The sequence below is a fragment of the Canis aureus genome, chromosome X, assembly GCF_053574225.1.
Source record: "Canis aureus isolate CA01 chromosome X, VMU_Caureus_v.1.0, whole genome shotgun sequence".
Taxonomy (NCBI): Eukaryota; Metazoa; Chordata; class Mammalia; order Carnivora; family Canidae; genus Canis; species Canis aureus.
Genome location: NC_135649.1, coordinates 5,977,497 through 5,994,115, shown reverse-complemented (window position 1 = coordinate 5,994,115; position 16,619 = coordinate 5,977,497). Strand labels below are relative to the sequence as shown.

Genomic DNA, 16,619 nt, shown 5'->3' with positions numbered 1-16,619 from the left:
TTCAGGCTGGATGAAAAAGCAAGACCCATCTATTTGCTGTCTACAAGAGACTCATTTTAGACATAAGGACACCTACAGCCTGAAAATAAAAGGTTGGAGAACCATGTACCATTCAAACGGTCCTCAAGAGAAAGCTTGGATAGCCATTCTTATATCAGATGAACTAAAGTTTATCCTGAAGACTGTAATGAGAGATGAAGAGGGACATGATATCATACTTAAAGGATCTATCCAATAAGAGGACTTAACAATCATCAATATATATGCCCCAAATGTGGAAGCTGCCAAGTATATCAATTAATAACCAAAGTTAAGACTTACTTAGATAATAATATACTTATACTTCATGACTTCAATGTAGCGCTTTCTGCAATCGACAGGTTATCTAAGCACAACATTTCCAAAGAAACGAGAGCTTTAAATGATACACTGGACAAGATGGATTTCACAGATATTTCCAGAACTTTACATCTAAACGCAACTGAATACACATTCTTCTCAAGTGCACATGGAACTTTCTCCAGAATAGACCACATACTGGGTCACAAATCAGGTCTTAACCAATACAAAAGACTGGGATTGTCCCCTGCATATTTTCAGACCATAGTGCTTTGAAATTAGAACTAAACCACAAGAAGAAGTTTGGAAGGATTTCAAACACGTGGAGGTTAAGGACCATCCTGCTAAAAGATGAAAGGGTCAACCAGGAAATTAAGGAAGAATTAAAAAGATTCATGGAAACTAATGAGAATGAAGATACAACCATTCAAATTCTTTGGGACACAGCAAAAGCAGTCTTGAGGGGGAAATACATCACAATACAAGCATCCATTCAAAAACTGGAAAGAAAAAAAAAACTGGAAAGAACACAAATAGAAAAGCTAACCTTACACCTAAAGGAGCTGGAGAAAAAACAGCAAATAGATCCTACACCCAGCAGAAGAAGAGAGTTAATAAAGATTCGAGCAGAACTCAATGAAATCGAGACTAGAAGAACTGTGGAACAGATCAACAAAACCAGGAGTTGTTTCTTTGAAATAATTAATAAGATAGATAAACTATTAGCCAGCCTTATTAAAAAGAAGAGAGAGAAGACTCAAATTAATAAAATCATGAATGAGAAAGGAGATCACTACGAACACCAAGGAAATACAAACGATTTTAAAAACATATTATGAGCAGCTATACGCCAATAAATTAGGCAATCTAGAAGAAATGGACACATTCCTGGAAAGCCACAAACTACCAAAACTGGAACAGGAAGAAATAGAAAACCTGAACAGGCCAATAACCAGGGAGGAAATTGAAGCAGTCATCAAAAACCTCCCAAGACACAAAAGTCCAGGGCCAGATGGCTTCCCAGGGGAATTCTCTCAAACGTTTAAAGAAGCAACCGTACCTATTCTACTAAAGCTGTTCAGAAAGATATAAAGAGATGGAGTACTTCCAAACTCATTCTATGAGGCCAGCATCACCTTAATTCCAAAACCAGACAAAGACCCCACCAAAAAGGAGAATTACAGACCAATATCCCTGATGAACATGGATGCAGAAATTCTCAACAAGATACTAGCCAATAGGATCCAACAGTACATTATGAAAATTATTCACCATGAGCAAGTGGGATTTATCCCCCCGGGATGCAAGGCTGGTTCAACACTCGTGAAACAATCAATGTGATTGATCATATCAGCAAGAGAAAAAACAAGAACCATATGATCCTCTCAATAGAGGCAGAGAAGGCTGTTGACAAAATATAGCATCCTTTCCTGATCAAAACTCTTCAGAGTGTAGGGATAGAGGGAACATTCCTCAGCATCATAAAAGCCATCCACAAAAAGCCCATAGCAAATATCATTCTCAATGGGTAAACACTCGGAGCCTTTCCCCTAAGATCAGGAACAAGACAGGGATGTCCACTCTCACCACTGCTATTCAACATAGTACTAGAAATCCTAGCCTCAGCAATCAGACAACAAAAAGACATTAAAGGCATTCAAATTGGCAAAGAAGAAGTCAAACTCTCCCTCTTCGCAGATGACATGATACTCTACATAGAAAACCCAAAAGCCTCCACCTCAAGATTGCTAGAACTCATACAGCAATTTTGCAGTGTGGCAGGATACAAAATCAATGCCCAGAAGTCAGTAGCATTTCTATACACTAACAATGAGACTGAAGAAAGAGAAATTAAAGAGTCAATCCCATTTCCAATTGCACCCAAAAGCATAAGATACCTAGGAATAAACCTAACCAAAGATGTAAAGGATCTATACCCTAAGAACTACAGAACACTTCTGAAAGAAATTGAGGAGGACACAAAGAGATAGAAAAATATTCCTTGATCATGGATTGGAAGAATTAATATTCTGAAAATGTCAATGTTACCCAGGGCAATTTACACGTTTAATGCAATCCCTATCAAAATACCATGGACTTTCTTCAGAGAGTTGGAACAAATCATCTTAAGATTTGTGTGGAATGAGAAAAGACCCCGAATAGCCAGGGGAATATTAAAAAAAGAAAACCATAGCTGGGGGTATCACAATGCCAGATTTCAGGTTGTACTGCAAAGCTGTGGTCATCAATACAGTGTGGTACTGGCACAAAAACAGACACATAGATCAATGGAACAGAATAGAGAATCCAGAAGTGGACCCTCATCTTTATGGTCAACTAATATTCAACAAAGGAGGAAAGACTCTCCACTGGACAAAAGACAGTCTCTTCAATAAATGGTGCTGGGAAAATTGGACATCCACCTGCAGAAGAATGAAACTAGACCATTCTCTTACATCATACACAATGATAAACTCAAAATGGAAGAAATATCTTAATATGAGACAAGATTCCATCAAAATCCTAGAGGAGAGCACAGGCAACACCCTTTTTGAACTTGGCCACAGTAACTTCTTGCAAGATACATCCAAACTATCATTCACTACAACTTTCCTAAAAATCTAAAACTATTCTAAAATTAAAAGTTCATGAAGACTGCCATTTAAAAACATCATCAAAATATGAAATACTGAAATAAATGTTAACAAAAGATGTGCAAGACCTGTACACTGAAACCTACCAAACACTATTAAAGATCTAAACCAATGAAGAGTTACCATGTTTATAGATTAGAAAATTTGGTATTGTTAAGATTTACATACTCTGTGTATTAATTTCCTATGGTTCCTATAACAAATTACCACCAACTTGGTGGCTTAAAACAATAGATGCTTATTCTCTTATAGTTTTGGAGGCCAGAAGTCCAAATGAAGTATAAACTCAAGTAAAAACCTCAAAAAATATACATGGTAACACTTATAATGAGATTTCCAAATCTCCTTTAATACATACAGTAACAATTATAATGGTAACAATTAAAAAAAACTATAGTGGGAAGACCATCAGATTTGGAAAGGTTGCTATCTAGAATATAATATACTGCCTTTTTGTGTCACAATATTCTCGTCTATAAAATCAGAGTAACATGTACCTCACAAGGTGGTTGTAAGTTAAAGATAATGAATACAAAAAATGCTTTGTGTAAAGCACTACATTAGTGGTTCTCAAAAATTTTTGTATCAGGATTCCTTTACACTCTTAAAAATTACTGAGGAACCCAAAAGCTTTGTTTATATGGGTCATATCTATTGTTATTCACTGTATAAGATTTTGAAATGGTTATTTTTGAAATATTTATTAGTTCACTTAAAAATAATAAAGTCATTATATATTAACACAAGTAACATAATTTTAATGAGAAAAAACATTTTTCACAATTTTTTATAGTTTTGAAAATTTTTTATTTTTTATTATTTTTTATTTTTTTAAATGTTAGGGAGTATCCCCCTTTATTTTTTATTTATTTATTTACTTATTTTTATTTATGATAGTCACAGAGAGAGAGAGAGAGAGAGGCAGAGACACAGGCAGAGGGAGAAGCAGGCTCCATGCACCGGGATCCTGACGTGGGACTCGATCCCGGGCTCCAGGATTGCGCCCTGGGCCAAAGGCAGGCGCTAAACCACTGCGCCACCCAGGGATCCCTAGTTTTGAAAATTTTTTAAATGTCTGGCTTCATAAAAGACACCTAGATTTTAATATCTACATCGTGCATTCATTCTATTGCAATATGTTGTTTTGATTTGAGCATATGAAGGAAATCTGGCTTCACAGAGATTTGTAGTTAGAAAAGAACTGAGTATTTTAATAGCTCTTTCATATAATGGTGGATATTCTTCTTTGACAGAATACTAAAAGTCAACCAGTGGTACTTTCCTGAAGGTTAACTGTGATGTGGAATCTGAAACCCTATCAATGAACTTTTTGTTGTCCACTACATTAAAATCCATGGGTCTCTTGCACTTAGAATGAATGTTTTATCCCTGCATTAATTATAATACCATGTGGGTTGATTGAAAAATATTAGTTCACTGAGTAATAAAAATCTTTCACATGTTGACTCATTTCACTATACAAAGGCAAAAAAATCACAGTAGTTATTATCACAACCCATTTTATAAGAAATATGTTAAGTAATGGGAGGCTGTCAAATTCATGGGTAGATAAAACTTTTCAATAACTCTTTTTTTATAAGATTTTATCCATTCATTCATGAGAGACACAGAGAAGCAGAGACACAGGCAGAGGGAGAAGCAGGCTCTCTGCAGGGAGCCCAATGCAGGACCCAATTGCAGGACCCCAGGATCACGATTGGAGCCGAAGGCAGACGCTCAACCACTGAGCCACCTAGGCTTCCCAAAACTTCTAAAAAATTCAGATTTTCCCTTGAAAGCTCCAATTTTACTGTTTACAAAAACACCATCAGTTGTTTTCCTTGTTGAAAATACTGAAGGCACTCCAACAACTGTTGTTTGAATTTTAAATTAGGTTTGTGTTTATTGTGTATCAGTGCTGTTATTTCCAAGCTACAAGTTCACTTGGATTTTCAGGGAAAATGTCTGCCAAATGCCCTAATACAAATAGCCATAGTCCTGTTAGTTGTTCTCCCAGGTAAAAATGGGTGTTCCATGAAAAAAGGCAGTTTGTAGCCCAGGCACATAAGTGGGTTTTCTGTTGTCGTAAGTTATCTCTACACCCAACATGGGGCTTGAACTTACAACCTTGAGATCAAGAGTTGCAGACTCTACTGACTAAGCCAACCAGGCACCCCCACAAATGTTTTCCCTTGAGTCAACCACTGTACTTCAGTATACAGCAGACAGATTTTTTGCATTCTTCCTATTTTGTCACACAGAATATTAAGCAGATGTTTGCTCAAAGGTCAATATTTAATGAGACTGGTATTTTTTTATACTTTATTAAGGACATCCTTATGTGAACTGGCTTTAAAAAAAAAAAAACTGCAAGCAGACCGCAGTGAAGAATCCAATGACTATTAGCATGGTTTCCTGTCACCAGCTTGATTCATGCTCAGGTGCCAGCAGTTTATCCAGCACTGCTTTTGTACCATCAGTGCAAATGTCAACACAGACAGAGGCACAGAACATCCTAGTATTATGAAAACAGCTGTGGGGCAGCCTAAGGTGGCTCAGCGGTTTAGCGCTGCCTTCAGCCTGGGGCATGATCCTGGAGACCCGGTATGGATCCCACATCGGGCTCCCTGCATGGAGCCTGCTTCTCCCCCTGCCTGTGTCTCTGCCTCTCTCTGCCTCTCTCCCCCTCCCTCCCTCTCTCCCTCCCTCTCTCTCTCTCTCTCTCTCTCTCACATAAATAATAAAATCTTAAAAAAAAACAGCTATGGCCTTGCAGAAAGGTTCTCAAGCCCCACCCCCAAGGGGAGTCTGTGAAAAATGGTTTGATAACTGCTGCACTAAATATATGTTAGTTATGATTATTAATTCTCAAACCAAGTGAGGCTCTTTGTGAGGTGCTACAAAGCCAAAGAGAGCTACCACTAAAAGCTGCCAAGGTAAGAATGACCTCACCACTAGCCTCTAAAGAAGAAATAGGCTTGAGGGGGACTCACAAGCTAATGGAAATGGAGTTATCACCACAGAGAAGGAATCAGCAGAAGCGACTTTTTCTCTCTGAAAGCACAAGAGAGATATAGTGAAAAAACTAGAAAACCAGACTAATTTGTCAACCAAAGCCTATGGCTACACATACCATTACCAGAAACAATGGATGGACTTGAAAACAGACTTTTAGAAAAGATAAGTGAATGAGAACATTAACAAATGCAAGGACAATGGTAAACATAGGATTCATAGGTAAATTAAATAATACATAGAGGTAAAATTTTTCTAAAGAATTTTCAAACTATAAACAAAAAATAGATGAGATACTGGGAGAGTAAACCCTCCGAGCTAAACTCATGATCTTCCCTGAAAGAGGTTTCTTTTAATTTAATTGAAGAAAATAGTAGGAAATTATGAGAATAGAAGTACCAAAATGTTTAAAATGTTGGGAAACTGATTACTTCATAGTTTTTGATGTAGTTTAAAGGGAAATTATGGGACGCCTGGGTGGGTCCTCGGATGAGCATCTGCCTTTGGCTCAGGGCATGATCCCAGCCCAGGGACTGCGTCCCATATCGGGCTCCTCACAGGAAGCCTGCTTTTCCTTCTGCCTATGTCTCTGCCTCTGTCTCTGTGTCTCTCATAAATAAATAAATAAAATCTTTAAAAATTTTTAAAGGAAATTAAGAGCTCTGGGTCTATTACATGAAAAATGAAAAGCAGAAACAAGATGAACTTACAAGAGGACAAATAATAATACAAAAATATAATTCCTACTTCAAATACTGGGGTTGAAAAATACAAATAGGATGAAACGTTCTTTTTTTTTTAAAGATTTAGTTATTTATGATAGACACAGATAGAGAGAGAGAGGCAGAGACACAGGCAGAGGGAGAAGCAGGCTCCATGCCAGGAGCCCGATGCGGGACTCAATCCCGGGACTACAGGATCACACCCTGGGCCAAAGGCAGGCGCTGAACCACTGAGCCACCCAGGGATCCCCGGATGAAACATTCTTATACTACTCACCTATTACTATCAAAATTACCACCAACATAATGACTTTAAAAAGTATAAATTTATTATCTTTACTGTCCCAGACATCAAATGTCTGAAATGGTTCTCTCACTGGGCTAAAATCAAGTGCCACCAGAGCTGTGATCCTTTCAGAGTCTCTAGGAGAAGATAGTTTCCCTGCCTGACCAGCTGCCAGATGCTGCCTTGTAGCCCCTTGGCTCATGGCCCCTTCCTCCAGTTTCAAAGCCAGTGGGGGAGAGTTCAGTCCTCCTTACATCGACTCACTCTGACCTCTTCTGCCTCCCTCTTCTACATTTAAGACCTGTGATTATTGGCCTTGCCAGGGAATCCAGAATAATCTCCCTATTTTCAAGGCAGCTGATTAGCAACCTTAATTCCATCTGCTACATTAATTCCTCTTTGCTATATAATGGAATATATTCCCAGGTTCCTAGAATTAGGATGTGTGTATATTTGGGGGGGGCATTATTCTGCCTATCATAGACCTATAATAAGAAAGTTCACTTACTGGATTAAAAAACTAAATCTGTTGCATTCAAGAGTCACATTTGCAACTGATTTCAAAAGTCAAACCAACTGCAAGAAAGGAGATGACAAAGTTTATCATGTCTGGGTGAGGGTAAGAGCAGCAGTCTACTAGTAATCTGGTAGATTTCAAAGATAAATTATTAAAATGTTAAAATGACTAATAATGAAAATGTAAACAATGAAAACCTATCAATATGGCCATAGACTATGACACTAATCTGACCATTTTTCTTTTAATAATATACATAGATATTTTCATTGTGGGCTTCTACATGCTACTATTTATTAAATAATCACAGATAAAGTTGACAAAATTCCTAAGGAAACTATGGAAATGAACACTAGAGTACATAAAAATAGCATGATTCTCTCTACAGAGAGTGTCAAGTAGCAGGAAAAAAATTAGGCTTTCTTTACATACACACAGATTTTTGCAGATGGGGGACAAAAAGGATCATGAGGCACTGACACACAATAAACACAAATCTAAGGAGGGCAGATGTAACAAGTACTGTGCGTTACATGCAACTGATGAATCACTAAATTCTATCCCTGAAACTAATAATACACTACATGTTAACTACAATTTAAGTAAAATCTTTCAAAGATAAAATAAAATTTAAAAAACCGTTTGAGGGGATCCCTGGGTGACTCAGCACTTTAGCGCATGCCTTCGGCCCAGGGTGCGATCCTGGAGTCCCAGGATCGAGTCCCACATCGGGCTCCCAGTATGGAGTCTGCTTCTCCCTCTGCCTGTGTCTCTGCCTCTCTCTCTATGTCTATCATAAATAATAAAATCTTAAAAAAAAACTGTTTGAGTGCTTTCAACGTATGGAATGTATAAAAATGAAAAAGGAAGTCTCTGCCCAGAAGTTAGCTCACAGACTAATAGGAACAGAGGGAGGAGATAAGATTTTTTGAAGTATTAAACAGTTTTGCTGTATCCCAGGGGACTGGAACACTCAGAGTAAATTCTGTAAATCTTGCGGGGGGGTGGGGGGAGGCGCAGGAAGCTAGGCAACCAGGAGGTAAGGCACCAGAGGAAATAAGGGGAAAGTATGCTAGGGTAACGAGGTAGAGGGATTTGGATACTAAGGTAAAGTCCTTGGAATTTATTAATACGCAATGGGGAGACCCTGAAGATTTTCTGAACAGAAAAAAAGGCACAGAACAATGTGTAAGGTAGATTGTAACTGGCAGAGATTGGAAGCAGAAATTCTACACAATTCATAATAAACTGACAACAATAGACTGAATGTTGCGTAACCATATGGATCTTTTTCAATGTCCACTTGTGAAGCAGTGCAGCAGAGCCAAAGAGATTATTTGTGCAGCTCTGTTTGAATTGTCAGTTCTTCATGAGCAAAATGCAGACAATACTATCTCTAACAGGCAGTGCTGAGGTAAGAATTAAATAACCTATCAGAAAGCACCTATTGCAAGGTCTGGCACCTAGCAGGTAAGAGCCAATAAATGCTTGTTTCCTTCCTTAAGTAATGACTAAATCCACGATGAAACTGAACACTATTGGAGAATATTTAAAATACTACTAAAACATTAAAACATCTGGGCTGCTGCCAAAGCAAGGTTCAGAGAAAACATAACCACTCCCAAAGTAGAACTAAAAGCAAAAAAGAAAAGAAAAAAAGAGGCAAAGGGAAAACTAATGAACTAAGTCTTTATCTAAGAAATTTAGGGAGGGGAAAAAACCCAAAGGAGCCAAAATATGGAAATAGTAAAACTAAAAGCAGAAATACAGATACAAAAGTGAACCAATCAGTAACACCAACAGCTGGTTCTTTGAAAAAAATGAACTACAAAGTTGGTCAAATAACATACAAAGTTGGTCAAATAACATACTCAGAAATTTTAGAAGATGTAATTTATACACACATTTGTAATTGGGGAAGAAGGTATGTCAACTATACCAACACATTTGAGAGCCAAGTTAAAAAGATGACTGCATATCCAATAGGGAATTCCAAACCTCACTGGTGAGCAGAGAATGTGATGCAGTAATAACACAATGACCAGAAAATTTATTTAACAAAAAAGTCAGTCAAAGCCTAAACTACTTTGAGTCACTTTTCAAGAAACATTTAGACCGGAGTCCAAGTATAAAAATAGATTTTGCTTAATTCTCCACAAACCAGCAAATGGAAGTTCCGCTGGATATTGTGGCATAAACCACTACTTCCTAGATTTCACTTTTCCAATTATACCTTTACAGTGGATGTCTTCCACTCTATAAATCTGCCATGCTAGTACACAATCACTATGGAGCGTTACAGGGGTCAAACTACAAAGCTAGTATCCTCTCTGAAATGTATACGGAGCTTTCTGCTTGAGGCTCAAATTCTCTCTCTCCCCACTTTGTAGGGAAAATAAAGGGATGGAGGGAGGGAAAGGTAGGAAAGAGATGACTCTGAGTGTCAAAGTTCCAATATCTGTTTTCTGCAAATCAAAAGAATGCAGATGGACTCATTTTAGATCCATCGGTCTTTTCCAGTTACATGCAGCAGGCATACACACATGCACATGCATACACATGTACGCACAAACGCATGCGTGCACACACACTTTGGGTGACACATCCCTGTGGGTGCCTGTCTACTACTTCAGAGAATGGCTCCAACTGACAAACTGCTGACACTCTCCCAAACTGTTAAAGGGACTGTATCTCTTACACTGAGCAGAACCTTACTGACAAAATTTAAATTCTCTTAGTGCCAATTTTAATTGGTTTCATTAAGATGAAAAATGTTTAAAAGCATATAACCATAAGATGTAAGAAAGCACAAAAGCCCAATAAAAACAAGTCACTCTTAAGGAGAACTAGAATGAGGCCAGACTGGAAGTTTATCAGCTATGCAATCATGTGTGTGTGTGGGGGGGGGGATTCACTCTCCCTAAGCCTATCTCCTCCTGGATTTGCTCACATATTAATTCACTAAGATTGGGGGATGTGGAAGCCTTGTGTAAATGATCGATTTTACCTATTTTTTGCTGCCAGGAGTATTCTAAAAGAGAAAAGTTGTAACAATCCCACTTAGCAATTGTTTTTCTCCCTACTAGGCCATAGCTGACAAAATAAGAATCATTAGATATAAGGAGCCTATCTCAAGTTCAATTCAAGGCTTGCATCTTGAATTCTAGTACAGGTACAACCTATGATCAGGCAAGGCAACTGGAAACCTCAAACTCAGTATTGGGAGGCTTAACTCCTAGAGTCCTAGGAAACCATCTAAAACTCCTCCCACCCACTGTCTCTCCCCTATCTCCCCTATAACAGAGTCTCCGATGGTACATGTCTATTTGTACTCAACATCCACTCATTCAGCGCATTTATTGAATGCCTCAACATCCTGGACTTCAAAGAGCTCACAGCCAAGAAAAACATGTGATATGTGTGTAATTATCAAGTAATGGGAATGATATTTTTAAAACCAGAAATTATGCATTCAAATGGGACTTGTCGCCTTTAAACAGTCCCCCTGGGAGGCAATGAGCTAATTCCACTTCATTGTTCAAACCACCTTTAGAGCTTTCCTCCTGGAATTGCCTTAAGAACCTGCAGTCTCTTCTTTTGAATACCCTCAATGGTGCCAACTCTTCACTGAGAGCGAATTCAATTTTTGGAAATGGCCAAAAGTCAGTCAGAGCCAAGTTTAATGAGTAAGATGCATGATCAAACTAGGTGGCACTATTTTCGTTCAAAAATGATCCATGATTATTAAGCAATGAGACAGATTTCCTTATATGATTTGTAATCTGACTCTGAAGGAAATTTCAGATGAGTAACAAGGAATATGAATAGTGGAATTGGTAGATACATATTTCTTTTTCCTAAGTAACTTCTTAGAGGGATAATATTCATTTGGATGGGTAAGCTTAGATATAAGTTTTGCTTTGTGTAATCACAATTCATAAATAGAAGGTTCCTTGGGATGTTGGACCCATTGTGTCATGGGCAGGCCTGTCACTAAATTAGAGAGGTCGCATGGCACGCAGGAATGAGCACAGGCTTCAGAAGATCAACTGACTCACGTCAGAATCCTGGCCTGGCCCCTTGCTGCCTGTGTGACTTCAGGGATGTCGCAAGGTCTCTAAGACTCTGCAAAACAAGGCTGATCATCTAACTTGCAGAGTTGTTGCAAAGATGTGAGATAATGCCCAACCCATGCTAGGTGCCCCATAAGTCACACTGATGATTAATAATAACCTCAGCATAATTGAGAGGTTTTCCTTACTCTAGGTGGCTTGCGATGACAGAACAACAGGTAAACAAACAGAAATTTGGGTGGTGGGTGAGTAGGTCATGAAAAGAACCAATATACGCTCACTACCTTTGGGTCTGGAGCCAGCTTTAAAACAAAAAAAGTAATATGTAAATAATATTTGCAGTAATCATTATTAATACCACATGTACTATTTTTAAATCATAGGACATGTGCCACCTGCAATGCTGCCACCACACTGACATTTCGTCTGAGCATACCAGGCCCTCTCAGGAACCCTGTGCCTCTACATCCTCTGTCCCTCCTAACATGCCTGCCCTCTTGTCTGACAAAACCTACAATTATACCCTCCAAGATCACATCATGGAACCTTCCTTGACTGTTCTGCCAGAACTGGTGGCTCTACCCCTCGTGCTTCCACAGCATTTGGTTCCCATCTCTGGAATGCCTGTTTCTGTGGTGAATTTTAACTTCTCTTCCAATTTCTGCTTCTACTGCCAGGTTTGAGCATGGAGAGGAATTGTTTCTGTACTTAGAAACACCTAGAGCATCTCTTGGCACACAGTAGGAACTTGGGAGATATTTGATGAATGCTTTAAATATAAATATTTTATAAATGACTGGTAAAGGCCAGGTAGCTACCTTTTGTTAACAGTTACCAGAAATCACATCCATTTTTCCTAAATTCAAAGAAGAGACAAGATAACTTACACAGACAACAGAATGGATTTAGAAGTTGTGGCATATGGAAACTTCTAAACACTACTGACCTCCTTAGTACTCCGTGCTCCCATGAGCAGCATCCCTCAGCTTTCATCCCAGACCAGGACACCTGTGGGATGCACCACACTGTCAGGAGTTCACTGCAGATGATTCAGAAGGCCTAGCAGAGTTCTCACAGCCTTCCAGCACTGCCGGGCTACCATGGCTAAAAGGCCTTCTCCAAGCCAGCAACTCCAGCAAGTTAGCAGAAAATATCAAGGCTCCATAGTGTGGCCAGGGTGCTGGCTTAATGCCACCTACTCCCAGATCCCCACCTCCTACAAGCACCTCAGAATCAGTCTGCCAATTCTGTACACTACTGATAGTCTCCTATTCAATGAAGAAGGCTCCCTCACTGTTATGTTAGAAAGCATCAGGCATTCAGAGAAGGACTTGTTGGGTCCAGTGTGCCTGTTTCAGCGAGTCTTAACCTGTATAACTAAAAAGAAGTCCATGATCAACCAGTTCTGTGCCAGATGGAAATAGGCAGAGGGTCAGCTGGCAGCCTTGTGCATCTGAGCGCTGACATTTGTGAATCATTGTCCGTTACTGCAGTTTTCCAGAGCCCTGGCAATACAGCAGTGGGTTCAGACTCATCAAGATCAAAAGACTGGAAAGGAGATTTGGAGCCATGGCCCATGCCCTGGAACCCACAAAACCATGACAGTGACTATTTTTGTGACACACATAATCCACGGAGTAAAGGCAGCCACATTCTGCCTTAGCGTCACGGTCTTTCCTGTCTCTCTAATGGAATGACTGCATTCTGAAGGAGGGCAGAATACGAGAAGAAAGAGAACCAAGCCACAGACCACCAGAAAAGCCATGATTGGAAGAAGCTGTTTTAGATTTCTCCTATAGGCTCTGGAGAGTCATCCATCCATTTTGTAAATATTTACTGAGTCAGGTGCTATTCCAGGTATGCAGGATAACATAATGGACAGAAATCATGGCCATGGTCCCATGAAGCTTATAGTTTAGTAGGGGAGAAAGGCACTAATCAAATAAGCACACAAATATAAGGGTACAAATAACTGCTATGATGGAAGAATTCAGCATACTACAGAGACTGTATAAACAAATATCAGTGGACTTATTAAGTCAGAAAGGCTTCCCTCAGCAAGTAACAAGTGAGCTAAGTTCTCAAGGATAAATAAGAATTAACTAGATCAGGAGGAGAGGAGAGGGAAACATTCCTGGCAAAGAGAACAGCATGTGCCAACGTCCTGGGGTTTCTACCCAGGGGGATGTTGAACTGGCTCCAAATCAGATGCAGGGAGAAAGGCAGTAGCACCAAGGTTAGAGACCCTGGCACAAGGTATCTTCCTGTCTACGCCCCCTTGGTTTGCACTCTAGTTGTCTAGAAGGACCTCCTCCGCATGGAACAAGACTAAAGAACAATGTCAAAAACTAGGTGTGCCCCCAAGGCATGACACAACAGACCTTCCAATATTACCTGGCCACTGTCCTAGCAGTCACCACTGGGAGGCAACAGGAATGACACAACAGACCTGCCAGTATTACCTGGCCACTGTCTTAGCAGTCACCACTGGGAGGCAACAGGACTCCCACTGAAGCAACACTGTATCAGGAAAATGATGCCCTATAAAAGGTCTATAAACTTAGAGATACATTTCAATCCCAGTAGAATTAAAGTGTTGGTAAATATATTGATGATTACTATAAATCCTTTTAGATAGCTAATATTTCATTGTAATTTTCATACACCAATTTTTGGGGGTGGTGAAGGGGCTGCAGGAAAAGAAAGTGGTGAAGGATGTTATCTTTGCAGCACTATTGTGCTTTGGCAACTGTCAGCTAGTTAGAACACCTGAGGCAGTTCTTGGGTTCTGAATTATCTGTCACCTTGCAAAATAGTGCTGGAGCTATCTATTTGTAAAGCACTTTGCAATCAATCATTAATTTGGCTTCCCATCCTGCTGAGATTATACTCATTGTACAGATAAAGCAGATAAGCAAGTGGCCCAAGGATACAAAACAATTCAGATTTTACTTATCTTTCTTACCACCCTCACCAAACAATGTAGACACACAAGGCCCTTCCAGCTCCAACCCCAGTTCTGCTACCCTGTAGATCAATCTTCAGCCCTAGGAGCAGCAGAGGAAGGTGCTGCAGTCCTTCTCCCTCACTTTCTCTCAACACGCTCCTCTATGCAAAATGCCTTTGAGGCCAACAATGATAATGACTACACTGTGATAGGGACATTGGCACTCCAGACTGGAATATGAACTCAGTAGTGCTCAAAGACGTATAAGAGCACCTAGGAAGTCACAATGGCTTGTAGTTTAAAATGTCACTGTCCCCAGGGAGTCTGCACTCCTAACAGTCTCTCCCAAGACTTCCCTTCATCCCCCACAAGCAACCCAGGCAGTGGTCTCCTCAGGGCTCCCACAGTGCAACACTGCACAGTGCTGTAAATCATCGATTTACATATTCTACTCCATCCCTAAACTGGGACCTCCCAGAATCTGAAGCACATCGCATGGGACCTAGCGTACAAAAGGCTGATTGAGGGCACAGCTTCGCACCAGCAAATAAGGGAAACAGGTATTTCTTCACAGACTGGTGGATTTGGAAGATCAATTAGGCCAACTCCTTATTCTTCAGATGAGGAGAGAATATGTAACCCAGTCACATGGGGCCTGGTCTTCAATCCAGGTCTTTTGGCTCAGTTTAGTTCCACAAACATTTTATAAGGGCCTGCTCTGTTTCAGATGCCGCCGCCACCGTGGGAGGTGCTGGGAATAGTGAGATATGCAGGAGATGGGTCTCAGCTTCAGGGAGCGCACAGCCTGGGGGAGGGAACAGAGTTACAGAACACTTGGGCAAGTGCAAGGACAGGCGCTGGATTCCTTCCTCAGTGTTCTCTCCACATAGTCCACTGGATATTCCCCAGCTGGGAAGCAGGACGGCAATATCTACTTCCTGCAAATAAACTTACAGTGAAGACTGATGAGAAACGGCGCACGGAAATTCGTCAGGTTCACCCCCAGAGGCATTATGTAAGGTATTGCCATACCCTGATACCGACTCCAAGGATTCAACGTCGTTTCGGATATCACCCGACAAAGCAGCAAAACAAGCGAGGGGTGGGCATACATGCAAAGAAAACCTCAAGGGCTCAGAGAAACTGGAGGAAACAGTTGGGGGGGGCAGTAGGGGTGTTGGGTCAAGCGACAGGGCCCCGGCGCGTGGAACCGAGGGCAGGCAGCGGGGTGCGGGAAGAGGGGACGCCAGGGGAGCGTTGGGCCAGCAGCGAGGGTGGGCTGGCCAAGAGGAACCCGGCTCCCGCGGGGCCGAGGCCCGGGGTGGGGTGGGGTGGGGTGGGGTGGGGTGGGGGCGCTGAAGGCACCGGGCGCGGGAACGGGAAGTGCTGCCCGGAGCGCCGCTGGCACCGCGGGGAGCTACCCCGCCGCCCGCCGCAGCCTCACGGCCGCCGCGCCTCCCCAGCAGCGCCTCACCTCGGGTTGAAGTCCTGGAAGAGGCCCCTCAGGTTCATGGCGGAGAACTTCGCCGCGGCGGCCTCCTCCTCCCCCCTCCCCCCGCGCCGCGCAGCCTGCGCGTTACAGCGGGTTCATAGTGCCAGCGCGAGCCGTGTCCCCGCTGCCGCCGCCGCCGCCGCCTTCACCACCTTCGTCGCCGTCACCACCTTAGTCGCCGCCGCCGCCCGGAGAAACCTGAGCCACCGCCCCCCGCCCCTCCTTCCGGGCTTCCGTACGGCGGCGGCGCATGCGCCCAGCCCCGCCCCGTCGGCCGGGAAAGCGCCGCGAGCGAGCCTCGTGCGACGCCGCCCTCACAACTGGCGGCATGCGGCCCCGGGTTCGTGCGGGGGCCGTGGAGGCTATGAGAGGCGGGGAGCCCGGGCGAGGCGGCTCGGTCCAGGCCTGCGGGAAAGGAGCGCACCACCCGGAAAGGTCTTCGCAGGCACCTGTCACCTTAGCCCGCGCTGCCTTCGGGAGATTTCCCCTGAGACTCGCGGTGGGGCTGGGGGAGTTGTGGCCACGGGGACTCGTTGCGCTTTGGCGATCTTACCCCAGGCTTCACGTGTCCTGT

The 16,619-nt window shown here is 41.9% G+C and overlaps 1 protein-coding gene across 3 annotated transcripts in view; it reads right to left on the bottom strand.

Annotated features, from left to right (window-relative positions):
* The window catches only part of TMEM185A (transmembrane protein 185A), a 35,529-nt gene extending 19,267 nt beyond the window's left edge, over positions 1-16,262 (bottom strand). Inside the window, exon 1 of one of the 3 annotated variants that reach the window (XM_077889430.1) lies at positions 16,028-16,262. In XM_077889430.1, the coding sequence (XP_077745556.1) occupies positions 16,028-16,065 (38 nt within the window). In that variant the 5' untranslated portion in view covers positions 16,066-16,262. Of the gene's footprint in view, positions 1-12,552; positions 12,615-15,094; positions 15,359-16,027 lie in introns of those variants that run through there. The other 2 variants (XM_077889431.1, XM_077889429.1) reach the window with 2 other exon arrangements.
* Positions 16,263-16,619: the final 357 nt, after the last annotated feature.